Here is a 24,389-nt window from a genome sequence, read left to right as displayed (position 1 = left end):
TGTTACAGACATTTTCTGACTAGCCCGCGCTCCCGCCGCTGGTGCCCGGTGCAGAGTCAGCTACTCACGGTGGCGGTGACGGTCAGCACCTGCCCTTTCCCCATCCACCCACATCTGGGGAGCTCGCGCAACACCGGCAAACAGCAGACTCCGTTGCTCACCCCAGGATCCCTATGTACATGCCTTCCTGAGCTGATGGAGGTGGGTAGACACGATCTTGGCGTCGAAGACAGAGCCTTCATGGTCGTATCGCGGCCGGTATTGTGAGATAACTAGTGGTTCGCATTTTTGTATTTTGGTAGCCTGACCCTCCCACACGTTCCCACAAGTAGCAACTCATCCAGGCGGTCAACATGTGTGCTGTGGTTGTGGTTTATTGTTAAATCGTTACCGGCCCGTACTCTGGCTCTGGGGCGACTCGATGCTCTGTGCCTGCCTGCATGCACCATGGCGCGAGCGCTGTGCGTATCTATACCAAACGACTAGTGTGCTACCTGCAGGTACTGTATCTGGACAAGCATATCGCATCCTCCCACTGCCACGTGGATGCTGCACTCGCAGGTCAGGCTCTACGTATACTGCACCCAGAAACGTCAAACCAGCCACTTGGAGGGACCAAACCATTCCTGTCGCAGCCAAGAAGCCACAGAGCGACCACTGAATATCGCTGTTTGAGCACATGTACTCCAGCAAGAAAGAGTCTTAGTAAGATTGTTGATCCTCCTTGCCTAATGCCGGTCTGTCAAGTGGCTGGTCAAGTACCTAATGCCTGAGTGCAGTACCTGGTTTGCCATCTTGTTCTGTGATAAGAATTCTTCACAGACAGGAAGAACGAGCATATCAAGACACGTTGGATATCGGACGGGTGGTAACCGCTCCTCCGTATGTACGGCGCTGCTGACGATGCTCGCTTACGGTGATCGTTTGGGCATGGCAGGGTACCTCGTGGTGCGCTGACATCTGCTTCTCCCTCCGCTTCTACGGATCAGCAAACAGCAACCCTTCGAACGAAGTGCGTAAACAGCCTCTGGCATCTTCCTGAAGCTCAACATCACTCTGGCGGCCCGATCGATGATCTGAAGCTCTCACAGAGGTGAGGGACAGTCAGAGATGCTAACAGAGATCACAACACTTGAAGTATGTCCTGCGATCCAGACAAGCTACCACCTTACTTTTACACACCTCTCGCGCGAGGTGAGATACGCGTACTTGTTCCCGATACCTCACACACCAACAAAGGGCTTTCTTGGACCATAAAGAACATCGCTCTAGACGCAGGACTCGACTACGATGCCCTCTCATACACCTGGGGGTAGCAGGCCAAAACTTTTCCCGTCACTTGCAACGGGCGTCAACTTCGCGTCCACCACAATCTGTATGCTGCTCTTCCATACCTAGCTCAGCGGAACAAGAACACGAACTTCACCACTCGACCAATCTGGATCGACGCAGTGTGTATCAACCAGGCAGATTATGATGAGAAATTTATCCAGATCAACATGATGGACCAAATCTATAAGCGTGCGAGGAAGGTTTGGGCGTGGTTGGGCGTTTCGACTGAGCAACAGAAATTGTCACATCTTCTGTCTTTATTGCCATCCATCGTCACTTACAATAGACAGATCGGGCTTTCAGATGGGGGATCACGACCAGAAAGGCCCCCAGAGCTGTGCTCGATCGACATTTCTTATCGGGACGCTATCTTCCATTTGTTCCAGAACCCCTGGTTCCATCGCGTGTGGATCATTCAGGAGGCTGCTCTCGCGACAGACATAGCATATCTGTGTGGGGAGCATGAGATTGACTTTATGGCCCTCGACGAGGCTCTCGATACGCAGAGGTTCACATACTGGAATTGGTATGATACCGCCGGTGCGCCAGTGCGTTTTGCAAAAATGACGATGGCTCACGAAGTCCTCCCTGACATTCGAACATTCTTTCGATCTGATAAAATTCACGAGTCGGACGCTGTGGCCTGGAGACCACTGCGTGTTGTTTTGTTGATGGTCCCGAACCTTGATTGTTTTTCACCACAAGATCGAGTATTCGGCATGATAGGTTTACTTCGAGAGATGGATCCTGAAATCCCCAGATTCCGCTACGACACCTCGGTAGCAGATCTGTACACCAGCTTCAGTAGATACATACTCGCTAAGTCTACGAGGAATCACTTCTGGTGGCGATACATTAACATGTCTTTCAGCCTCTATAGGACCGAGGGCCTCCCATCGTGGGTGCCAGATTTGCATCACCAACGCCCACCATACATATGTGGTCCCGCAACCATTAGAGAGTTCCAAAGAGACGGAGATGTCCGCTACCAGGCTAGCTTGAGTCCCAGCTCATTTGAACTTGGAAACGAAATGGATGAGATCATTCTTCGGGGCAAGATTCTGGACAACATCATAATAGTCCACCCAACGAATGGCGGGCTGACAGATTTGTACGGAGTTGCAGATCACTTGCTAGCAGACGACTACGAAGATGGAGACCGATCGGTGGAAGCTTTTTTGGGTCTCGTCAAGTGGGAGCGCAGAATCGCTGACGTGGCCCTATCCAACGAGCTCAGAAGCGATACCATGGGCACTGCAGCAAGCACTCGCGTGACAAAAGATACCTACTGGAGAACTCTGATGGGCAACAACGACTTTGGCGAAACGCCCGGCGACGTAAAGCTGACACAGGAAACCTGGGACGATTTCCGCACCACATTTTCGCAGTATGCGCAAGTCCTCCGGAAGATACACCGGTATGTGAAACTTTCTCTTTGGTTTACTGGAGCCAGATCGCATCACGCAGCTCTTAGCGCTGACTGTCCACCAGACTGCTTGCATCGGGCGAAATGGACCCCAGCGGCAAAGACGACACGCGTCTGCTCACCTCTGAGGAGCTGGATATCGCCAGGTCGACGAAACTGCAGCACGGAGCGCCGAAGGCACATTTGCAAAAGCTCTGGCGGCTTGCCGGGAGACAGGTTTTCCATACTGCGCAGGGCAGGTTCGGATTCACGGTGCAGGGCGTGACAGTCGGGGATCTGGTCGCTGTGCTCAATGGGTCGCAGACACCGCATGTGGTACGACGAAGGGAGTGCCGCGGTGGGAAAGAGCGGTATAGCTTCGTCGGAGACGCGTACGTTCACGGTTTAATGTACGACGAGGCACATAAGTTGGCTACTGAGGAGCGAGAAATCGTGTTTATCTAGTGAGAATACTGAGATGCTATCTACAAAAAGATGAAGAGAACAGACATATGAGAATCCAGGCCAGCGAAGACTCCCCACTGATCTATTACAGCCAATAGCTTCATTGACACCCGAAACGCCATAACATGCCCCCTTACAATACCTCCTACCACGTCCCCTGTAACGGCAAATCCCTGCTCGAAAAGCCTACGCTGATCTCAAACGCACCCGTCGTAGGCATGACCCAATTCTGCCTGCGCACATCCCAATAACTCAGATCGCGCCGTGTCACCTCAAAGGTGACCAGCTCCCCAACATCACTGTCCGCACGACCCTGCTTGCCACTTCCAGCCGCGACGCGCACCTTCTCGAACCCGCGTAGCACCCTAACGGGAAAGTCGATAGCCTCGCCCGTCTCCGGGTCTGTGTAGCCCTGCGGGAGTGAAATGTACAGCTGCACCACCGCCGCGCCGTCGACGGGGCCTGTGTTGGCCACGCGCGCCGTCACGCTCAGCATCTCCGTGTACAGGTCTGGGTTCCCGCCTGGGCCGCCGCCGGCGGGGCTGAGGGGGGATTGCGGGACGGGTTCGGGGGCGTGGAAGGCGGTGCCTTTTGTGGAGGAGAGGTAGGGGTAGATGTACTTCTCGATTTTGTGGAAGTCCTTGGGAAAGAGGGCAGACTTTGGGTCGGGGAGGGTGGTGGGGTATGTGGGCGGCGTGAGGCCTGATGGGCGGGCGGAGGGGAGCAGGGATTTGTCGTGCTTGGACTTGATGGCTAGAGCGGACAGCTTGAATTGCGTGTAGGAGAGGCCGTAGCCGAATTCGTAGCGCGGGGCGATTTTTTGCTTGTCGAAGTAGCGGTAGTCGATGTATAGACCTTCTGAGAAGTTCTGCTGGGGAGCGAGGCCGTCGGAGGGGCTGGGGAAGTACTTGACTTTGCTGTCGGGGCCGAAGTCTTCTTCCTTCTTCGCAATGGTGTAAGGCAGGCGACCGGAGGGGTTGACGTCACCGAATAGAACATCGACAATAGCGTTGCCGGATTCCTGGCCTGGGAGATTGGCAATAAGGACAGCCTTGACATTGGGAATGTCGATGAACTCTTCAAGGATGACAGGGCCGACGGTGTGGACCACGACAACAACATCGCCCTTGCCCTTGCCACAGTCCTTTGCGACATCCTTCACAAGTTCGTTGCCACCCTTCTGGATAGAAAGATCGTTCCTGTCACCACGGACATCCTCCCATCTCAAGTAACCTTCACCGGCATCAGAGTTGACGAAGACAATGCAAAGATCCTGATCTTCGACAATCTCCTTCTGCTTTGGAAGCTTGTTCTCCAGCCAGTCGGTGACGTACACAGTATCCTTGTCAAACGCAGCTCGGATAGCCGACATCGGCTCCACGATATATGGAAAGTCGACCGCACCAGAACCCCAGCCAGAAGCCAAAGTGCCGTCGTTACAGCTCTGATCCGCGCATTTGTTGATACCATCATGAGAGAGGCGTGCATCTTCGCCAAACACGCTCACACGGAACTTGGTCTGCTGCTTGGACTTGAAAGCAACCTTGCGGCCCTTGCGGCTAAGAGGCAGAACATTGTCCGTGTTCTTGACCAAGACCGTACCCTCGGCGGCAATCTGGCGAACAACGTCCTTGTGGTTACCTTGCGCATTCACGAACTTGTTGACGACCACCATGGTCTTGTCCGACGGGCTCCCCTCATGGAGTTTGCCAACCTCGTCGTTTGTCCAGGAAGAGAAGTTCGGGCCTTCGCCAGACCACTTGTCTTGGCCGAGTTGATACCAAGATGCCACGACACGGGTCACCATGTCATCCAGGCGGTCAACTGGCACGCTTCCGTTCAGAACAGCTTGTGTAAGCCTCGCGCCCCACAGACTGTCACCATTAGCCCAGCGAAGCCCATCGCCAGGCATGGACATGTCCAGACCAGCGAGTGCGCTTGCGACACCAGACCTTTGTGCCAGCCAGTCTGATTGGATGAAGCCTTGGAAACCCAGCTCGTCCTTGAGCACGCCGTTCAGCAGTTTGCTGTTAGCACAGGCGTAGGATGAGTTGACCTGGTTGTATGAGCACATAACGGAAGCCACGCCGGCCTTGACAGAGTCGGCGAATGGCCACGCGTAGATTTCATGCAGGGCACGGTCGTCGATATTGCTCGAGATAGCACTTGGCAGCGCCCACTCCCACGCTTGCCGGAAGTGCTCCTGCTCGTTGCCAAGCCAGTGCTTCGCAGTGGCCATGACACCAGCGTCTTGGATGCCCTTGATAGTCTGAGCAGATGCAATTCCTTGGAGAACCGGGTCACTACCGAAGCCCTCCCAGTTGCGGCCTCCCGCAGGTAGGCGACCGATGGGACCCATTGTCGGCCCCAGCAGAACGTTGACGCCTTTGAGTCGTGCTTCCTCGCCATGGGCCTTGCCGCGTTGGTACATGAGGTCTTTGTTCCATGTCGCTCCTACGGTAACGCCGGCAGGGAAAGCGGTGATGTTGTCTGCAAAACGAATGCCGAGAGGACCGTCCTGTGTCATGTGTTAGTGAAGAGCAGACTGCCCTGAGAGACTGTACATACCTGCAAGCACAGCTGTGGGAACTTGAGCCTTGGCACGGCCCCATTGTTGCCCACGCACATGTCCATGCTCCAGCCCGTGCCTGTGGTGATGTTGATCTTCTCGACTAACGTCATCTGCCTGACGAGCTCCGCCGCCTTCTTGTAGCTCTCCTCCCACGCTGGATCTGCTCCGCCCTTTGGCGCAGGGTACCACGGCGGACTCAGACCATCGAGTGGTACTGACGCCTTATATGCCCAGATGCCCCCTGCGGCGAGCAGCAGCACTGTGGCGGCGACGAAGGTCAGCAGCCAGCAGCAGCATCGTCCCGGCGAGAATCTCTTCCTTTGTGCATATGGTGTCGTGGAGGCCGCCTCGGCGTCCTTGAATGACGTCTTCCGTACTTTGAGGTCGCCTGCGCTCTTCTTGCGCTTCAGCCTGCTGTCGAAGGCTAACGGGTCGTGCTCCTCGAGGTCCTCCAGGGTTACATTCGATTCGGAGGAGAAGCGCGTTGGTGTAGGCTCCAGGTCGTCGTCGGTGGGGGCATCGAGCCTGGCATACTTGCCCCGACGCAGCTGATGGAATTCGTAGGGCGCCATTGTAACTTGCAGCACGAGCTTCGGCGACTGCGGAGGCGGCGATTGATAAGGATCGGCGCGAGCGTCGAGCTCCGTCTACGCTTAACAAATCATGGGGCGGGTCGCGTTTGTCGGGTGCGGTGGCAGCAGTCGCGTGTCAAAGCCAACGGCGCGTCTCACAGGGTAGCGAGAGTTTGTTTGCGTACAATGTGACGATCTCCAGGCCATCACCATCAGCGCACCCCTGGTTCCTGCCGATCCGCTAAGAAGCGCCTCCCGAAAAGAGTGGGGCAACGATATATTTGGCCGCTTGCCCACTAACCTGTCAATGCTTCCAGGCGCGCAAGCACAATCACAAGCATGTTACAGGCATTGGAGCATAGGGTAGGTGAGGTTTGTTCTTCAATCTAATCATTTCTGCTCAACGCGGGAAACTTGGTATCAACAACATGTCCTTTTCGGGAGCCGAAGCTCCGCTTTTGAGCTCCACCTTTCCAAGCCCGACCTTTTCAAGCACCAACCTGGTCCAGGATGCCTTGGAGGTTGATGCTCTTGGGGCGCTCAATGGGCAGACCTAGCGCCCTGTCCCAGATGAGCTGTGCGAGCGGCCCAAGACCACGGCTGACACCGAAAGTAGCTGTGTAGTAGAGTGTCTCCTTGAAGCCGTAGTGGTGGAAGAGCACGCCAGAGGAAGAGTCGACGTTGGGGAAGGGGTTCTTCGTCTGCGGCGGCTGTTAGTGGCTTCTCGACAGAACAGGTTCAGTCACTTACCTTTCCGTGCTCCGTGAGCACGCCGGGAGCCACCTCGGAGTTCTTCTTCACGAGCTGGTAGACAGGGTCGGCTGCGACCTCCGGGCGAGCATCAGCAAAGTCCATAAGAGCCTGGAAGCGCGGGTCGGGCTTCCTCAGCACGGCGTGACCGTAACCGGGAATGACTCGTCCAGACTTCAGGACACTCCAGAGGTACTGGTTCACATCGCTCTCGGTAAACTTCTCGCCGACAGCCTTCTGCATATCAAGGATGAAGCGGAGTACTTCCTGCGCAGCGAGACCATGGAGAGGGCCAGCAAGACCTTGCAGACCAGCACTGTAGCTGAGGAAGGGGTCGCTCAGAGCTGAGCCTACCAAGTGTGTTGCGTGCGCAGACACGTTGCCTCCCTCGTGGTCACCGTGCAGAGCAAGGTACAAACGCAGAAGGTCCTGGAAGCCCTCGTTCTCCTTACCGGGCTTGCCCAACATGGCAGCGAAGTTGTACGACCAATCCTGGTCAAGATCGACCTGGTTGGGAAGGGCACCTCCACCACGGTACGCGTTCTGGTAGATCTTCGCAGCGATGGTGGGCAGCTTGGCGAGCAGGCTGATGGAGTCGTCAAATGTAGGCTCCCAGTAATCAGCCTTGTTGATGCCCTTCGCGTAAGCCTTCGCGAACTTGGACTCGTAGTTCAGCGCCGAGACGGCGCAGGCAAATTGTGTCATGGGATGGAGGTCCTTGGGGAAGTTGTCCAGCATTTGCTCGACGAACTTGGGGATCTGGGACTTCTCCGCCAACTCTCGGGATAGAACGCGTGTCTGTGAGACGGAGGGTACTTCTCCCGTGAGCAACAACCAGAACATTGCCTCGGGCAGCATCTCCGTGCCAGATGTGCCCTTGGGCAGCTCCTTTTGGCAGTCCTTGATCGTCTTGCCATGGAAACGAATGCCCTCGTTGGCGTCGAGGACCGATCCTTCCCAAACCATGGCCTTGAGGCCTCTGCAAGCGAGTTAAGGAATGCTGCCGTGGTCGCTTTGAACGCACATACCTCATACCACCCAAGGCATTCTCAACCTTGACGTCGCCGAGTTTCTTGTCGGCATGGGCCTTGACCTTCTTCAGCAGCTCTCGCTTTGCAGGCAGGACTCTCTCAAAAGTCTCCTTCAGTGTTGGCTCGGATGACGAGGAGTATCTGCATGCTTGCACTGCGCCGAGCGTGTTAATGAGCGAGATGTTGGGGCACAGAAGTCAATGGCATACCAGAAGCGAAAGGGCGAGGAGCTGAGGGCTGTAATGTTTTTGTCAGCAGCCAGACGCGCAATTGAGTCTGTAGAAACTCGCCTTGGTAGCTCGCAGAGCTCTCGCGGCACTTCGTGCGCCCAGGGCCATAGCTCAGACTTGTGAGGGGAAAGCTGGGGTAGCTCTTGCGGGGAACACAGCAGCTGTCTTGTCCAACACACGGCAGTTGCAAGATAATTCCCAAGATAATTCCACAGGTGTAAGTGCAGAAGCAATGCAGGTCCACGAGGAAAATCGAAGCACGGCAACGCTCGGCTACATACCTCAGTCCCATGGATCAGAGTCGCCCGTTGATGCGTGCGACGCCATTGTACCGAGGGGCATCGTTCGAGTGCGGCTTAGTGCCAGAGGGTACCCTCGGCTTCTCGGTTTCGAGGATGAGCGGCCCCGAGCAACGCGCTGGATGAGGCTTTGCGCACTCTGACGTTTTAACAGACAATTGCTCCGCGCACGGGAGACACACCTGGGCAGAAGCGAGACGCTGTGGCAACTACCAAGGTTTTGCACGGCATATCCGAGTCACAGGGCGACACCTCCGCCATATCCGCAGCAGCTGTTGCTTACCGCACCGTCCGCCGGAAAAGCTGCCGCACCTAAAAGCTGGCTCTGCAGACTGGAGCTTTGCCTCATACCTCAATCGCAATGCTGCGCACAGTGTCACGCTCCGTCGCGCGCCAGAGCCGGACGCTGAAGACACCGCACCGAGCGCCGCAGCTCCTCCGCCCGCTCTCCACCACCGCGTATCGCATGTCGAGCTCGACGCTCAGGCCGGTCGACCATCCCGTATCGGCTGCGCTGCCCGGCGACTCTTTCCAACTGCTGCCTGAAGCCTCGAAGGCAGGCCAGGCCGAAGATGCTCTCTTCGACGCGCAGGTGCAGGCCGTGAAGGACTGGTGGGCGTCGCCGCGCTACAAGGGCATCAAGCGGCCGTACTCTGCAGAGGATGTCGTGAGCAAGCGTGGCGCGCTGCAGCAGTCGTACCCCAGCTCGCTGATGGCGCGCAAGCTATTTAACCTGTTGGAAGAGCGTGCCGCCAAGGGCGAGCCTGTACATACAAGTGCGTGCAATCCATACACTTCTCATGACACAACCGCTGATATGCTCGTGTTGTAGTGGGTGCTATTGACCCAGTGCAGATGACCCAGCAAGCTCCCAACCAGGAGGTGCTCTACATCTCTGGCTGGGCGTGTTCGTCCGTTCTTACCACCACCAACGAAGTCTCCGCCGATTTTGGCGACTACCCCTACAACACAGTCCCGAATCAGGTGCAGCGGCTCTTCAAAGCCCAGCAGCTCCATGATCGCAAGAACTGGGACAACAGGCGCAAGATGAGCCCAGAAGAGCGGGCGAAGACACCATATCTGGACTACATGCGTCCTATCATTGCAGACGGCGACACAGGGTAGGTGGAGCTTTGCAATATGATGTGTGTGCTGTACTGACTTGCAAACAGCCACGGTGGACTGTCAGCAGTCATCAAGCTGGCAAAGCTGTTTGCTGAGAACGGCGCTGCCGGTGTGCACTTCGAGGACCAGCTCCACGGTGGCAAGAAGTGCGGACATCTGGCCGGCAAAGTTTTGGTACCCGTCGGCGACCATATCAACCGCCTCGTAGCCGCTCGCTTTCAGTGGGACACCATGGGCTGTGAGAACCTCGTCATTGCCCGCACAGACTCAGAGAGTGGCAAGCTACTGTCGAGTGCTGTCGATGTCCGCGACCACGAATTCATTAAGGGTGTCACAGAAGAGTCAGAGCCCTTAGCCGAGACACTGCAGAACATGGAGGCAGCCGGTGCGCCTGGCAAGGAGATCGACGCCTTCGAGGCTGCGTGGGTGAAGAAACACAAGCTTGTCACCTACGACGAAGCCGTCGTGCAACACCTCGAGAAGGAGGGCGCATCACAGTCAACAATCGATGCATACCTCAACGAGACTAAGCAGAACCCTAACCTGTCTCTTCTCAAGCGCCGCGAACTGTCATCAAAACACACCAAGACCCCTGTGTACTTCAACTGGGATATCCCACGAACGCGTGAAGGCTTCTACCACTTCAAGGCCGGCATCGCTGCTGCGACAAAGCGAGGAAAGGAGTATGCACCATTCGCCGATTTGCTCTGGGTTGAGACTGGAGACCCAAGCGTTGAGAAGGCTGCTGGGTTCGCGGGTGAGATCAGGCAACAATACCCCGGCAAGAAGTTTGTATACAACCTGTCACCGTCATTTAACTGGATGGGTCAAGGGTTCACCGAGGAAGCTTTGAAGAGCTTCGTCTGGGATCTAGCCAAACACGGGTAAGAGGCTCTTGCCAATGGAAGCATAAGGAAGTCGCTAACAAAACACCAGCTTCGTGTTCCAGCTCATCTCGCTTGCCGGCATCCACTCGACAGCAACAATCACCTGCGAGCTTTCGCGCGCCTTCAAGGATGAGGGCATGCTTGCATACGTCAAGCTGGTCCAGGCTCGCGAAAAGGAGCTCGGCTGCGATGTCCTGACCCATCAAAAATGGAGCGGCGCCAGCTACATCGACGGTATCCTTGGCCATATCCAGAGTGGCAGCTCAGGTAGCAAGAGTATGGGAGACGGCAATACAGAGACAGGTATGTTTAATCTCAAGACTGTCGTTCATTAAACTAACAATCACTAGGCTTCTAGGTGCAGCTTGAATCAAAATACAACTCACTTCTTCACAAATTTCCTGCCAGCATCGCATTGACCTGACCTTTACAGACGTGTAACAAGCTGGCATTCCCTATGGTATTCGTCAAGATGAGCCAGAAGTCAGCTAGTGAGTTGACAGGCCAAGCCTCGTCTCTCTATCCTCATCGATACAACTCCGCGTGCTTCAGCCTTGCGTCTTACTGTACGAGTGTCACATCCAACACTCTCAAACATCCAGAATGGATGTGCTGCCGCCGTTCGAGTTCAATGCACTTGCAGCGCGCGAGACTCGTCTTCTCACCCCTGACACTTCAGTCCTTGAAACGGCGTTATCTTGGTCGATCAAGACAGTCAACATTGATGATCTGAGTGTCCAATTCGTCGCCTTGTCGGACGCTTGGGCGAATTAATCTCATCCTACTACATTTTCAATGTGTTGCAACGGACGTCAGCTTCAGGCGCATCAAAATCTCTACAGTGTCTTGTCCTTTCTTGCTCGACGTTTTGGAGCTTGTAAATCGGAAGCCATGCCTTACTAGATTGACGCTGTTTGCATCAACCAAGCAGACGGTGGGGAGAAGGCCTCTCAGATACGACTCACGAACACCATATATCGACGCGCCAACAAAGTGCTAATCTGGCTTGGTCTCGCACCAAACCAGAACCTCGTTGCACACGCCATCCATTTACTACCTCTAATAAACAAAGAGCTCACTCGGCCCCTCAGATACCTGTGAATCTGAGAGGTATGTTGCCTCGACATAAATTGATTTCGTTGCCGTCTCATCTAACCACCGGTTAGCGATATCGGTGCGAGTTCCTCCAATTGGGCCATGCCGGATGAAGACAGAGATACTCTGATGTGATTACGCGACCCAAGACACCCTGTAACGCAGTTTACAGACGTACCTCGCTACACGCGTGATTACCAGTTAATTAATATGAGCGGTGGGGGTTCGGGTTCACATGGACGGGCGTGCTGTCAGGCGATGTGGCGTGTGTCTTCAACGACTCCATCTGGCTCTTTGTACTCTGGGGTTGAGAACAGGGCTGGGGTAATAACATGTATGTTACTGGGCGACGCATATATGTCGGAGAGGCTGATGGTATGAATAATTGTGCTCGTCTGATCTGCAAATGAAATAACATGGAATGCTATCTTTACTACTCTATATCAACCCTCAGTTTCACCTCAGTCCACACGTGCAAACCCTCCTCACAATTCGCTCTTGCTCTCCACCTCTGGCCTCCTGCCCTTCGCGATCAAGACCGTGCGCCACAGCTTCTTTCCGCCAAACTCCATGTACGATTGCTCCTTCATCGTGATGACGTCGACGTCTACAAATCCTGCTTCAGTAAAAAACTGCTTCACGCCGGCGATCGAGAAGTGCGGAACAACAATGGAGTCATTCATCTCCTTGCGCTGCTCCGCCGACCAATCCGGGAACTCCGCGCCTTTACCCTCGTGGTGCGCGTGATCATGAGAATGCTCATGCTTTCCGTGTCCATGGGCATGCTCACCATGTGCATGCTTCCCATGACCATGGTGGTGCACAGCATGATTCCCCTCGCTCCCCTCAATCTTCTCCCCGTTTGGACCCGCACGCATATCCGCGCCCTCGAGGAAATCGTTAATCACCAGCACACCCCCGGGCCGCAGCCGCTCCTTCAGCTGCCGCGCGGCGTGCACCACGTCCTCGAAGTGGTGGAACCCGAAGCCGACGGCTGCGAGGTCGAAGCCCCACCACTCCTCGCCCGCGAGGTGAGCAGGCTGCAAGTCCTCCTTGTCGAAGAGGTTGCCGACAACCGCGTCGACGGTCGAGGGGGGCAGGCCGGCGCTGGCGGCGCGCGACTTGTAGGATGCAACCATGTTGGGGGAGACGTCGATGCCGAGTGTCTTTGTCACGTAGGGGCCGAGCGTGCGGGTCATGAGCCCCGTGCCGCATGCGTAGTCCAGGAAGCGCACTTCTGATGCGGGGGAGGAGCCGGTGTTGGCGAGGGGGATGCCGATCCAGTCCAGGTTCGAGCGGAATTCATCTGCGACCTGGCGGTTGACTACGGCGAACCAGGGTTTTTCGTCGTAGGAGTCGGATATCGTGCTGGGGGCTTTAGATTTTGTTTGTTATGATATGTGCATAACAGCTTACTCGAAGTATTTGGCGTTCATCTCTGCGATAGACATGGTGGCGAATTGTAAATGGCAATTGGATTGAGTGTTGAGTAAGTTGTTTTGAATGGTTGAATGATTTGCTGATATGCTTAAGTTTGGGAGGTGAGTCTATGGTTATATATGTGTTCGGATGTCGTTGCGGAGAGATGTGGAGATTTATGAGGCTGTTGAATGTCGCCGGGAGCTACTGACGAAATGCTCCCATTGGCCGGAGGAGATACTAGCTCCACAGAATTGGTCCAAGGAGTTGAGGTATGAGAAGCGCTTACAAAGTGTTCCATCGATGAGTCTTCGACTGCTTGTGAATTGCGCATGAGTCACATAGCAACACCTTGTGTACGTTTCGCACCCCGGTAACTTGCTCAACAGCCTCATTCGGGCGATGCTAGCTCGGAGACATATTGCCCATGAACGGAAGGCTGCCAACTACACCTTCGCGAAGTATGTCTCCGACATCACTCATTTCAAGTGACTCATTGCTGCTAGGTATCTTTTCGTCCGAACTTGCAGCTAGCAGCGCTCGCTGTCGTGCCAGACCCTCCGCTCTCTTGCGCTGCTTCCTGGCATCTGCGTCTTCCCAATCGGGTTTGGGACCTCCGGATGTCGAAGTAGACGTAAGTTGGTATGAGTCCAAGAGCATCGCTCGAAAGCGTGCTATACGCTCGAGATTGATGTTGAACCGCTCATTCGCAATGCATATCAAAGTCCTTATATGACTCGCACTTATGAGGGAAACATTACGGCCATCGTCATCTTGATAACCGATGATAGAGTCGAAAGAGTAGCCGGTCGATCGGATAGCAACCACTGGGTTGGCCTCCCCTGACTTTGATGAGCCCAAACTGACCGCACCGCTCTCCCGAAAGCCAGCACCCATTCCAGCGTTCAGTAACTTCTGTGCATGATTGAGGGAAGAGCTCAATATGTGCAAGATCTAGCAGTAATTAGAAATCGCACAGCCTAGTGATATTCAGACTGACCATGGGCTCGAACTTGAGATGAATGAATCGGCGGTGAACGCCGACCTCTCTCACTGCAGCAGATGCAATATCCTCGAGGGAAAACCTCGACAACAACTCTGAAGCAGAATCTACATCTGGAACTTCTACCGGGTCATGTGAAATGAACAGCCATGTGCCTCCGCCGCCCTTTCCTCCAGGTCCAGCGCGTGACTCCTCGCCTTCTTCAGCGACTTTTGATGGATCACTACTCGTCTTTCGGCCTTCAAGGAAAACACTGATTCTGCCGGAGCAGCTACTGGTCGTGACTATGCCATCGATAGCATTGATCTCGCTGATCAAGTCACGGATGGGTGCGTCGATGGAGCCTTTCGGTGAGAGATCGTGGTACTCTCCATCTGGGGCATCCAGCTGCTCCAAAATGTTTTGCTTGCGAGCCTCGAAGCGGGAAGCCATCGCTATAGTGAACCCAATAAAAAGGCGCTGGACAAGTAGGTAATATGTACGTCGATCCCGTGATATGGCGACGCGAACGTGTGTGGATTTTCGCGGGCCGTGCCTTCGATTGGTTCGTTTGCGTCATTGTTGTGGCCCCTGCATCCTTGACAATCGCCAAACACTCGCATCGATCAACACTCCACATCTTGCGACGTTCCGACGGAACTCTATTCAGGGATCTTAAGATGCCACGGCAATCGGGACAACCCCCTGCAGGGAGTGCAAAGGAGAACACACCAAAGCGTCCGGCTACCGACACTCCCAACAGAACCTCCAAGAGAGCACGAGTAACCACCAGACGGTCATACATCGAACCAGATACGGACTCCGACGCGGCCTCGAATGCTTCCGGCTCTTTTGATGACGAGGACGCTGGAGATGCGTCTGATTTCGAGGCGAAGAGTGACAAAGAAGCATCCTCCGAATCTGAACCCGATGCAGACGCCAGCGACGAGGAGCCTGTGTCGAAGAAGGCTACAGCAAGAGGCCGACCGCAAAAAAAGCAGCTTCCGACGCACAAGAAGCAAGCCGATGAGAAAGACCTGTGGAAGCGAGGCGCAAAGCTTGAACCTGGGACACAGCTGATCATCAAAAAGCCAAAAGCTCGGGAGGCCGGTGATACAGCGTACACGGAGAGTACCATTCACCCCAACACGATGCTTTTCCTCGAAGAGCTAAAAGAGAATAACGATCGACAGTGGCTGAAACGTCCGTCTTCCCGATATTCCCTACAACGATGCTGCAAAGCTGATGTTCAGACAGTGCACGACCCCGACTATCGAGTTGCGGTGCAAGACTTCAATGATTTCGTTGGCAAGTTAACAGAGAGAATAGTGGAAATAGACGTGACGATACCTGAGTTGCCAGTGAAAGACATCGTAAGTGGCGCCCCTTCGTAGAGAATTTCGAGGACTTACAATGGCAGGTATATCGAATTTATCGAGGTACGCATCTACACCCACGAAAATAACATCATTGACATGAGTAGATGTCCGGTTTTCTAAAGATCAAACACCATACAAGGTAAGCATTGCAAAATCAAAAGGCACAAACTGTCTTCCTTTCATCGACATCAGGGAGCATCATCTTTGTTGCTATTCGTGCAACCGCAGATCAATTGCGAAAAGGCTAACAAACCAAAAGTCCTACTTCTCAGCGGCATGGTCGAGAACAGGCCGCAAAGGTCCTTATGCTGCATACTATGTCCAGATTCAACCGAACGGAGGCAGCTTTGTAGGTGAGTATCGACACACTCTATGCCTGTCTACGGATTTGAGCTCTTTCTCCGCCTATGTTCATGTTCAACCCTATACTGCGGGAGTCATGCTCAAATTCGCTGACTGTGCAAGGCGGCGGACTTTGGCAACCAGACGCAGAGCCTCTTAGAAAGTTGCGCAGAGAGTTTGATCGCAGGTCTTCCAGGATCAAGCAGATCTTAGCAGACGAACGAATTCGTAAATCGTTTCTCGGAGGAGCACCCGACAACGAAAAGAAGGTCGTGAAGGCCTTTGTTAGCGCGGGATCGAATGCATCAACTGCGCTGAAGCGTAGCCCAAAGGTGAGACGAGTCACTAAAGTCGATACATCCCCACCCTTAAGCTGCCGGTAACGCATTGCATACCTAATGCAGGCAGGCTGCAAAATACTAATCTACTGGCTTAGCTGTGGAATTCTCGGTCATTAATGCATCCGTCACATCCATGTTGAGTATTGACATAGCAGTCGACCAGGAAGGAGGCGAATCTGGGCTATACCACGGCTGTTAATTCATCTTTGGGACTGTCCGACGACTGAATCTGGCGGTTACTACTACTGGCATCTCAATTGATGCCCGACGCAGCCCATCCGTTTTCGAGACGACGGATGACCGAGTGTACCATTCACCGATGCTGCGTCGCGTATGTACGGCAAACGCCGAGTGTGCAACGCAATGGACCCGACATCTATCCGCAGCCACAACTTCATTTGCGGAGCGTGCATGCTGCTTTATTGGATGAAGATGATTTGCTGACGGATTTGCCCAGGACTTCCCCATTGATCACCAAGACATCGAGCTCCTCCGACTGAGGAGTTTCACCCTTGGCAAGAAATTGTCGGATGAGGAAGTGGTAGGACCGAAGGGCATGGGCCGAATTGCGGAGTTGCTATCTTACATAGAACCGTTTGTAAGTTGATCCCTACCCCTGGTGCTGTCGATGACAAGCCGCCGACCAGTTTGGCGATGGAGGGGTCACCGGCAGACGACAGGCTCCAGGACCTGCGGCGGGGTATCCTGGTAGCAGACAGGAGCAGGCAAAACTTTTGGCAGTGGTGCGTTGGCAGTGCAGCACACTTGTTCACCGACAGCTGCACCGTCAAAGTTAAGATGGGGAAGGGCGCCATCATCTATTGTTGGCCGAACTGAGGGACGAGAGCATGGGTGGTCGCGGCGCTAACACTGCCTTGCAGATCACCTACCTGAACAGCGTCGTCATGCCAGACGAAGAATCGTCGAGCTCCAGCGAAAATGACGACGATGACGAAGGTGAAGATGAAGACGACGATGAGGACGGTGCTTCTGCAGCCGACGATGCAAACGAGTGAAGTCTCGGCTGCCTCGGAGAACTACATCCGGACAGTCGTCGCCTTGCTGTGTTGGCGATGTTGGAGAGACTCGATTGGTTGGGGGTGGCCTCTTGCGCGAAAACAACCAATCAGGGTTTAGAAGACGCGCTCCAAGCGAGTCCGAACATTTTTTGCATAGCGTCTGCATCTCTCCGTCTTGGCTGGCACCGTGCTGTTTTAGCTTCGCATGCACTAATGATCATGTGATCTCATACCCTGGTCCCCTTTCCTAGTGGCCGGGCCGCTGCTCTTAGCATCCGCCTTCCCTGTTGGTGCGCGGCAGAGACGGCTGGGGATCGAACCTTCTGTTCCTCTCCACCTCAACAAGGCGTACCCTCCCAGTCGCCATGAAGAGCTGTCACGCCATGAATCCTACAGCGTCAGCCTTACTGTATTGGCACAGCTGCAAATGTCTAGTGACCATGGACAGGAACGACGGTAGCACGCACAGTCATCTTGCGCATTGACCCCAGTCATTCCAATGACAGTTCAGCTGCGAGGACGGGCCGGAGCGCGATGCATGGTTTCCTTTTCCTCCCGCCTGACGCGTCCCACTGAGGACCGTCCGCATCGCGAGACAACCTCACCACCCAAGTCCGTTAGACCAACTGTCGCTACGTGATAAGGGATGCATCGGGGCGTGCCGGTGCGCTGCATTATTTAGTGGAAATTGCCCCCCCCCCCCGTAGAGGCCTGCTCCTGCAAGCAAGGACCAGCGTCAGCGCAAAGTAAGGTTTGCTCAGACCGTTGCGGCCAGGACGCGACAGAGCGTATAGAGCATGTTGAGAAGGCGAGATGCGTTTCAGGACCAAGGCTCGCAGGCATACTTGATGGAGGTAATGGATGCGTTGACGCATGACTTGCACTATGCCTGCAGTCTGCAGAGATAGTCGCCATTGCTGCTGACGTCCGCAAGCTTGCGCTGCAATCGTGACGTTTTTGGCGTTGGCGGCCAATCAGGCGTGCCTGCGCCCGCCATCGGCCGGCGTGCTGCACGATGGCCCCGTTGGCATACGTGTGTGGGTGTGACACAAATCGAGCCGTACACACGACCAGGACCTACATCAGCTGCATCGAGATTCGACACCGGCGGCGATGGGGAACAATCAGGCCTCTCGTGGGCTGACAGTTCACTATCGTCACAATACCTGTGCATACGCAAGGGCGAGATCCCTGCACACCGTTTCGGCAGAATCGTAAACTCTACGGCGCAGCGCAGCCTAGGATTTAGGTATTGTGCGACTATTGCAAGACGGGTAGCTGCTCGGGTGCGACAGGCCTCGGACGCTGGTAAGAATTTGAGTGAACAAGTGTTTAGTAGCACCCTGTCATGCTCCACAAGTCTGACTGACACGACGGCAGATGTCCTTGCTCGTCGGAGGAGATGATATCTTGCCGCTTATCATTACCCTTTTGGTGGCCATGTGCAGATGTCAAGGTACATCAGACGCGCTCAAGCCAGAGTTGGTTGGCTCTTACAGTAACACCGCCACTGACGGTCTGACAATAGACGCACCTTCCGCTTGTCGACCTATGCCACGCATCTCCGTGAGCGGGTCAGACGCCCGTGGTGACACAGAGCTCGTCAATCTAAATCCAATCGACAGATACGGTGTTGGAGAGAATCCACACCCCGTGCCGACCCGAGAATCGTGCAACCACGGCGCTGGTTGCCAGCCCTGCACTTGCGGCACTCCCCATGTCTGGTGCGACCGCCCGAGGACCGTAATCGGCCAGGTGCAGAAGGCGATTATCGGCCTGCCTGTCTGACGGACATGGCTGCCGGATAATTCTGGGCTGCTACCCCACAACACGCGGCGGCATTGCCTTGATTCAGTTGGGGACACGGTGCAGCAACAGTGGGATGCTGGCTCAATGCAAGGCTGCTGCTGTCGAGGTACTTTCTGGGCGACAAGGCCATTGTGACGCGCAGTGCCATTGGGCTGACGGCAGACGGCTCACAACATCTGCACAGTGGAGGTGTGCTCGTGACAGCCTCGAGGGTGATGCGGTGTGGCAGACAATCAACATCCAACAGGCAGCATAGGCAGATGCAATTGGTCGCAACGAGTCAGCGCAATACGAAGATGATTGAGTAAGGGCAGAGTGCAGTCGTGTTGGAAGGACGAGGCTTTGACCGGTCCTGTGACCTTCTGACCATGCAAGGTTTTCATTCAAGCATGGCAAGCGATGATTTACCCGCTCCATGCAAGGCACTCAGCTGGGAAGTTGGAAAACGACGTGAATGCAGCGTCGGGGAAGGCATTGATTGGACGACGTTAATCTGGGATTCGGAACGTGCGAATTGTCAATCAGCGGGCCGGAGCTTGCGTCGGTCGCCCAAGACGAGGGGAGCAGAAACGTTCGGCGTTTATCGATAGGCCTCGTGGCGGACGAACGATAGGGTGCTCGTTAGAGTTTTGCATATCCACAGTGGCACAGCCAGTCACAAGGCTGTACGAGGTGCCGAGGCGGAGAAGGCAGCGACAAGCGACGAGTGTTTCGCCCTTTTCCCGCGATGCGCATCCGCGTCGTCCGACTGCGTCATCCTCAGCAGCGGGAAGCCCGGCACTAGAGGACCCGGTGCGAGAGCTGGGCGCGTTTCTGGTCGCGCGGTGCAGTGGCGCTGGCGAATCACGGAGGCGAAGAAGACTGGTGGCATGGATAGCAGTTCGCGAGCGGTCGCCGGCGCAAGGGATAGAGGATCTACGAGATGGCGATTGACAGATTTTGCAAGGTGATTTGGCGGTTCATGTGGGCGCGCCGCGTGCCATGGCCGTCTTACGCGAGGCAATCAGAGCTGAGAGACACAGAGAAGCGAGTCAAAGGCAGCGATTCGACGGGCCAGCGTCGGCTTTATTACGCTCGAAATGCTGGGTGACGCTGCAGAAGACGAGGAACGGCAGTGGCACAAGACGTTGCCCTCCGCTGCTTGGGATGGGCGGCGCGCCGCTGACAGAAAACTGCTCGAGGTGAGCGAGTCGTGACCAAGGTCAGGCTGTCCTAGCTAGCGAGCCCGCACGCACGTCAGTGGCCGGTCGGTTGCACACCAACAGCCAGGACAGGGCTGCGGGTGCAGCCATAACAGACAAATGACCGATGCAAGAGCGGAGCCAGCCCTATCCCAAATTGCGACGGGCGAGACGACAGGCGGCCCCTGTGCAGCATTCAGGACGCGGGCGTGCGTCGACGTTTGGGGGCTGCTGCATGGGGCGCTGGGCCATGGATGAGCGGCAGCATGCAGCAGCGCAGCGCGGGCGCAAGAGCAGCTCACCGGCACAGCACCGCGAGGGCAGTGGGCGGTGGGCGGTGGAGCGGTGGGCCGCGCCAGCAGCAGCAGCAGCAGCAGCAGCAGCAGCAGCAGCAGCAGCAGCAGCAGCAGCAGCAGCAGCTGGCGAGAACAGCAGGCGCGACACAGCGAGCACGGCACGACGAGCAGACAGACACAACGAGCAGCCACCACAGCAGGGCCGGGCTCGTGCAGAGCGCTGGGCGGCGTGGTGCAAGCGGTGCAAGTGCAAGTGCAAGCGGTGCCAGTGCCAGTGCAAGTGCAAGTGCAAGTGCAGGCGGTGCCAGTGCAGCGCTGCAAGCATGGCAAGCACTGCAAGCACTGCAAGGTGGCAGGCGCAGTGCGGTGCAGCAGTGCAGCGAGCAGCGAGTGGTGCAGCGTGCAAGCGTGCACCTGGCTTGCAAACCGCGCGCAGAGACGGCCCGCGTGGATTGAGTCGCGCGCATCTGACACAGGCCCTTATTGCCCGAGAGGCCCAGCTGCATGCGCGCGTGCGGGCAGCGTCCTTGCAGCTGCACACGCGGGCCTGGGGACAAAGGGACGCTGCGGTGCGCCGCTGCAGCGTGCGTGGCACGGGCGGCTGGTGCAACGGATGAGACGCGGTGCAGCAGCGGGCGGTGGAGAGCGCGGGCGGGCTGGCACGGCGGGCTGGCACCGTGGGCTGGCACCGTGGTGTGTTGCGGCGGCCGTGTATTTTTAATTAAAGGAAGCAGATCGCACGTTGCGGGCCATCCCGGGTCTTGGCGGCTGGCGGTGGTGAGAACCTGACCGGGCCGCCACCAGCGCCATGCAGCGACCCCAGCAGCCCCAGCAGCCCCAGCAGCCCCAGCAGCCAGCGCCGGCGCCCAGCGCACCGAAGCGGCCTCGTATTGCTGAGGCGCGCGGAGCTGGCGGCCGGACGACGCCGCGCCGGTGCGAGCAGCGCTGCGAGCGGGCTGCACGCGGCCAAGGGCACCGTGGACCGGACGCTGCTGGTCGCGGCACGCTGCTCTGCTGGGCGCGGCACTGGCACTGGCTGCATGCGCGGGTGCGGCGAGGCGCTGTGCTGGGGCGGCGCCGTGGCCTGCGCTGGCCGGGCGGTGCCAGTGCGACTGTCAGCCGCGCTAGGTGGCGGCCTGGCTCGACCCGATGCACTCGTTCGCTGCAGGCCGCAGTGCAGGGGGCGCGCATCCCAGTCCGAACGGCGAGAAGGTTTGCACTTCGGGCGGCGCGGTGGGTAGTAATAGCGGCCACGGTCCCGCGACAGACCTGAATCTCCCTTCTCGTGTCCACGCTCTTGGGATCCTCCGCGCTTCGAGAAGCCTTCCTTCACCTCTCTGCCCCCGCCCGCCCGCCCGCCGCTGCCTCGCTCTGCCTCTTCGCCTGCCTCGCTCTCGCGCTGTGACACGCCGCCGCTCGCCTGCTGCACACACACTGCCTGCCCGCTGCCCACCACCGCCACTGCCCGTCGCCGCCGCACTCGCGCCCAGCTGCACCGGTTGATGAGGGCGTGACCGCACCACGTTGCAGGGCGGCCCATCCACGCCCATTCTCGCGGCCCACCGCGCCTTTCACGACCCCGTCGCCATGTACCCGCACCCGGGAGGCCAGGGCCAGCTGCCGCCGCACTGGCAGCCCGCCGCGCAGCCCGCCAGCTATCCGCCGCCACCCTCGCACGCAAGCACGCCCGCCCGCCTGCGCGACGCCCGCTGACCAGCACAGATGACCGCGACGCTGCCGCCGCCGCCGCAGGAGCCGCGCCCCGACATGGCCGCCCACCAGCACCCGTCGTACCAGCACCCGCCGCACGCCCAGCAGTACCGCCTGCCGGGCCCCAACGAGTGGACGCGCGCGCCGCCGCCCGACGCGTACCGCCAGCAGCCGCCACCGCCGCAGTACGTGCAGCAGCACCACCAGCCGCCCGCCCCGCGTCAGCGCACCGCCATTGCGTGTCGCTACTGCCGCCGCCGCAAGGTAAGAAGCCGCCGCCGCCCGCCCGCCCTGTGCCGTGCTCACCGTCCAGATCCGCTGCTCCGGCTTCGAGGCCACCGAGGACGGCCGCTGCTCCAACTGCCTGCGCTTCAACCAGGACTGCATCTTCACGCCCGTCTCTGCCCAGACTCAGGCCTTCGTCCCCGCACACACCGTCTGGCGCGGCGTCGGCGCCCCGCCGCCCATGTACGGCGCATACGGCCAGCCGCTGCCGCCCGCGAGCCACGCCGACGCCTACGGCCAGCCGCCGCGCCCGGGCTCGCAGCAGCCGGGCTACTTGCCCAGTCCCACCGCAGGTCCGTACCCCTATGGTCCGCCAGGCGCCGATGAGGCCAGCCGTGACGGCGCGGGCAGGAAGAGGCCCCATCCGGAGCCTCACACGCCCACCCTGCCCCCGCCCCCGCCGGGCGCGTCACAGCCGCCTCATCGCGCGCCAGGTCAGGACTATGCCTACCCCGAGCCGCCGTCTCTAACCCAGCCGCCGCGAACAGCCACCCCGTCGGCGCCCTACTCTGCTGCGCCCGCCGCCCAGCCCTACTACGCCGCCAACCCACCGCGCCAGACGTCGCCGCAGAGCGCCTACCGCTACGACCCCAGCCGCACCTCGTCCTCGCCGCACTCGCAAGCCCCGACCACGCCCGGCTCCGCCTCGGCGCCCTACTACCCGCCGCAGCCCAACGGCGCCCTGCAGCCGAACCCGCCGCGCAGCGACGGCCGCACCCCGCCGCCCCCGACCTCGCAGCCCGCCAGCCGCCCGGGCATGCGCATCAACGACCTCGTGAGCGACAATGGCAACGGACGCAGCTCGACCGATTCGGACATGCTCAACATGCTCAATCGCCGCCCCATGTAACGCCTTCTAGTCCTCCAGCACCCGCAGACACGCTCCTGAGCTGGCTCTCGAAAGGAGCACACACGGTGCACCGTACAACTCTAAGCAAAGCGCCGCGCACCAGCCGCTGCCTGTAGTCACTTTGTTTTCCTGTACAACCTTGATTTCGTCGCCATTACGCTGCTTGTTCTTCGCAAGGCGTCCAGCCCGGCAATGGCGTCTGTTTTTTGGGCGGTCTTCTGAACTTTACAGCGTCAAAGAGCATCAATCCATTTTCTAATACACGCCGAGAACTGTCTACCGGATGCCGTTTCCTGTGTTGAGCGTCCGAGTACCGCAACATGTTCCGCAGGAGGATGTCTCAATTGTTCAGCCGCCCTACAAGGGCGGCCTTTCATACGTTGGTGGCGAGCGCTCGATTCACTTTTCTTACCTTTTCCTCAAACTGGGTGGACATCTGCACTTTCTCGCTACTAGATCTGGGGCTGCATAAAGGAGGTGCTCTGATTACTTCCACAAGCATCATTGCACGCGCGGGGTTGGCGCCAGCAGGCTGCTTCGATGCTTCTTGCTGGACGCCGTGGCTGTTTGTGTTCCATTTGCGCCATATACTCTCTTAGTTTGTTTGGCTTCCGATCAACAAAATGGTGTGGCTTCTTCGTTTCTCTCCTGTCCCTACCGCGGCTCGGCCCATCTGGCCGAGATTCTGTCTTCCTTTTGGGTACACTGGCTTGGGCGGCAATCTGAAATTCACAAAGCAAACAGCGTATACTAGTAACTCGATCTCGATCTATCTAAATTGAAGGATTAATACACTCGAGCTTCATCCGGTGCGAACACTCCCAGCTGGCCACATCACACAGACGCATGGAATTCGTCAACCACGGTTCTCCTCTGTCCAGGGTCTGCCGTGCCAGACTGTCAAGTTGTCATGCTGACGCACGGTACGCACGCGGAATAGCTGCAACCAACCTGCTCAACCAATTTCCACTCTACCAGACTTTGACTTTAATCTGGACCGGTCCGGTATCGAT

The 24,389-nt window shown here is 57.1% G+C and overlaps 9 protein-coding genes across 9 annotated transcripts; 5 read left to right on the top strand and 4 right to left on the bottom strand.

Moving 5' to 3' along the window:
- Positions 1-1,408: 1,408 nt before the first annotated feature.
- Positions 1,409-3,275, top strand: C7974DRAFT_36344 (uncharacterized protein). Its single transcript, XM_046139760.1, has 2 exons — positions 1,409-2,749; positions 2,824-3,275. The coding sequence occupies exons 1-2, from the start codon at positions 1,500-1,502 to the stop codon at positions 3,200-3,202; spliced, it is 1,629 nt and encodes a 542-aa protein (XP_045994032.1). The 5' UTR covers positions 1,409-1,499; the 3' UTR covers positions 3,203-3,275.
- On the bottom strand, positions 3,156-6,661 carry C7974DRAFT_400764 (glycoside hydrolase superfamily). The gene is made up of 2 exons (XM_046142536.1): positions 5,771-6,661; positions 3,156-5,720 (listed from the first exon to the last, which is right to left on the bottom strand). The coding sequence occupies exons 1-2, from the start codon at positions 6,344-6,346 to the stop codon at positions 3,348-3,350; spliced, it is 2,949 nt and encodes a 982-aa protein (XP_045994031.1). The 5' UTR covers positions 6,347-6,661; the 3' UTR covers positions 3,156-3,347.
- A 10-nt stretch (positions 6,662-6,671) lies between these two features.
- C7974DRAFT_400760 (citrate synthase-like protein) lies at positions 6,672-8,824 on the bottom strand. Its single transcript, XM_046142535.1, has 5 exons — positions 8,418-8,824; positions 8,337-8,364; positions 8,125-8,281; positions 7,097-8,075; positions 6,672-7,047 (listed from the first exon to the last, which is right to left on the bottom strand). Exons 1-5 carry the CDS (start codon positions 8,463-8,465, stop codon positions 6,835-6,837), a joined length of 1,425 nt encoding a protein of 474 aa, XP_045994030.1. The 5' UTR covers positions 8,466-8,824; the 3' UTR covers positions 6,672-6,834.
- Positions 8,825-9,017: 193 nt separating this feature from the next.
- Positions 9,018-11,026, top strand: C7974DRAFT_378908 (isocitrate lyase; the record flags this gene model as incomplete). The annotated part of the gene is made up of 5 exons (XM_046140430.1): positions 9,018-9,432; positions 9,489-9,777; positions 9,829-10,665; positions 10,718-10,971; positions 11,019-11,026. The coding sequence occupies 5 exons, from the start codon at positions 9,018-9,020 to the stop codon at positions 11,024-11,026; spliced, it is 1,803 nt and encodes a 600-aa protein (XP_045994029.1).
- Positions 11,027-12,197: 1,171 nt separating this feature from the next.
- On the bottom strand, positions 12,198-13,335 carry C7974DRAFT_400750 (S-adenosyl-L-methionine-dependent methyltransferase). The gene is made up of 2 exons (XM_046142534.1): positions 13,180-13,335; positions 12,198-13,131 (listed from the first exon to the last, which is right to left on the bottom strand). The coding sequence occupies exons 1-2, from the start codon at positions 13,212-13,214 to the stop codon at positions 12,249-12,251; spliced, it is 918 nt and encodes a 305-aa protein (XP_045994028.1). The 5' UTR covers positions 13,215-13,335; the 3' UTR covers positions 12,198-12,248.
- On the bottom strand, positions 13,336-14,679 carry C7974DRAFT_364827 (methyltransferase TYW3-domain-containing protein). Its single transcript, XM_046139812.1, has 2 exons — positions 14,183-14,679; positions 13,336-14,136 (listed from the first exon to the last, which is right to left on the bottom strand). Exons 1-2 carry the CDS (start codon positions 14,615-14,617, stop codon positions 13,588-13,590), a joined length of 984 nt encoding a protein of 327 aa, XP_045994027.1. The 5' UTR covers positions 14,618-14,679; the 3' UTR covers positions 13,336-13,587.
- Positions 14,680-14,754: 75 nt separating this feature from the next.
- On the top strand, positions 14,755-17,468 carry C7974DRAFT_400746 (uncharacterized protein). Its single transcript, XM_046142533.1, has 8 exons — positions 14,755-15,367; positions 15,422-15,537; positions 15,585-15,603; positions 15,648-15,682; positions 15,803-15,896; positions 16,009-16,217; positions 16,684-16,824; positions 17,108-17,468. The coding sequence occupies exons 1-8, from the start codon at positions 14,845-14,847 to the stop codon at positions 17,240-17,242; spliced, it is 1,272 nt and encodes a 423-aa protein (XP_045994026.1). The 5' UTR covers positions 14,755-14,844; the 3' UTR covers positions 17,243-17,468.
- Positions 17,469-18,574: 1,106 nt separating this feature from the next.
- On the top strand, positions 18,575-19,084 carry C7974DRAFT_36141 (uncharacterized protein). Its single transcript, XM_046139710.1, has one exon. It carries the CDS (start codon positions 18,626-18,628, stop codon positions 19,031-19,033), a length of 408 nt encoding a protein of 135 aa, XP_045994025.1. The 5' UTR covers positions 18,575-18,625; the 3' UTR covers positions 19,034-19,084.
- Positions 19,085-22,253: 3,169 nt separating this feature from the next.
- C7974DRAFT_441187 (uncharacterized protein) lies at positions 22,254-23,536 on the top strand (the record flags this gene model as incomplete). Its single annotated transcript, XM_046145354.1, has 2 exons — positions 22,254-22,505; positions 22,555-23,536. 2 exons carry the CDS (start codon positions 22,254-22,256, stop codon positions 23,374-23,376), a joined length of 1,074 nt encoding a protein of 357 aa, XP_045994024.1. The 3' UTR covers positions 23,377-23,536.
- Between the last annotated feature and the right edge of the window lie 853 nt (positions 23,537-24,389).

This window comes from Boeremia exigua (assembly GCF_020726555.1).
Source record: "Boeremia exigua strain MPI-SDFR-AT-0100 chromosome Unknown C7974scaffold_10, whole genome shotgun sequence".
In the NCBI taxonomy this organism is placed as follows: Eukaryota; Fungi; Ascomycota; class Dothideomycetes; order Pleosporales; family Didymellaceae; genus Boeremia; species Boeremia exigua.
Note: the sequence above shows the minus strand (reverse complement) of the source record. Positions and strands in the feature narration are given on the sequence as shown.

What these genes read in the sequence shown, in the direction of transcription:
- C7974DRAFT_36344 (XM_046139760.1), top strand. Translation starts at nt 1,500, where the DNA reads ATGATGGACCAAATCTATAAGCGTGCGAGGAAGGTTTGGGCGTGGTTG. An exon ending in GTCCTCCGGAAGATACACCG is followed by an intron (nt 2,750 to 2,823) that starts GTATGTGAAACT and finishes ACTGTCCACCAG; the next exon opens with ACTGCTTGCATCGGGCGAAA.
- C7974DRAFT_400764 (XM_046142536.1), bottom strand. Translation starts at nt 6,346, where the DNA reads ATGGCGCCCTACGAATTCCATCAGCTGCGTCGGGGCAAGTATGCCAGG. An exon ending in TCCCACAGCTGTGCTTGCAG is followed by an intron (nt 5,721 to 5,770) that starts GTATGTACAGTC and finishes CACATGACACAG; the next exon opens with GACGGTCCTCTCGGCATTCG.
- C7974DRAFT_400760 (XM_046142535.1), bottom strand. Translation starts at nt 8,465, where the DNA reads ATGGCCCTGGGCGCACGAAGTGCCGCGAGAGCTCTGCGAGCTACCAAG. An exon ending in TCCTCGCCCTTTCGCTTCTG is followed by an intron (nt 8,282 to 8,336) that starts GTATGCCATTGA and finishes CGCTCGGCGCAG; the next exon opens with TGCAAGCATGCAGATACTCC. An exon ending in TGCTCACGGAGCACGGAAAG is followed by an intron (nt 7,048 to 7,096) that starts GTAAGTGACTGA and finishes CAGCCGCCGCAG; the next exon opens with ACGAAGAACCCCTTCCCCAA.
- C7974DRAFT_400750 (XM_046142534.1), bottom strand. Translation starts at nt 13,214, where the DNA reads ATGTCTATCGCAGAGATGAACGCCAAATACTTCGA. An exon ending in ATGAACGCCAAATACTTCGA is followed by an intron (nt 13,132 to 13,179) that starts GTAAGCTGTTAT and finishes TAAAGCCCCCAG; the next exon opens with CACGATATCCGACTCCTACG.
- C7974DRAFT_364827 (XM_046139812.1), bottom strand. Translation starts at nt 14,617, where the DNA reads ATGGCTTCCCGCTTCGAGGCTCGCAAGCAAAACATTTTGGAGCAGCTG. An exon ending in ATCTCAAGTTCGAGCCCATG is followed by an intron (nt 14,137 to 14,182) that starts GTCAGTCTGAAT and finishes AATTACTGCTAG; the next exon opens with ATCTTGCACATATTGAGCTC.
- C7974DRAFT_400746 (XM_046142533.1), top strand. Translation starts at nt 14,845, where the DNA reads ATGCCACGGCAATCGGGACAACCCCCTGCAGGGAGTGCAAAGGAGAAC. An exon ending in GAACGGAGGCAGCTTTGTAG is followed by an intron (nt 15,897 to 16,008) that starts GTGAGTATCGAC and finishes TGACTGTGCAAG; the next exon opens with GCGGCGGACTTTGGCAACCA. An exon ending in CGCTGAAGCGTAGCCCAAAG is followed by an intron (nt 16,218 to 16,683) that starts GTGAGACGAGTC and finishes GGATTTGCCCAG; the next exon opens with GACTTCCCCATTGATCACCA.
- C7974DRAFT_36141 (XM_046139710.1), top strand. Translation starts at nt 18,626, where the DNA reads ATGTCCTTGCTCGTCGGAGGAGATGATATCTTGCCGCTTATCATTACC.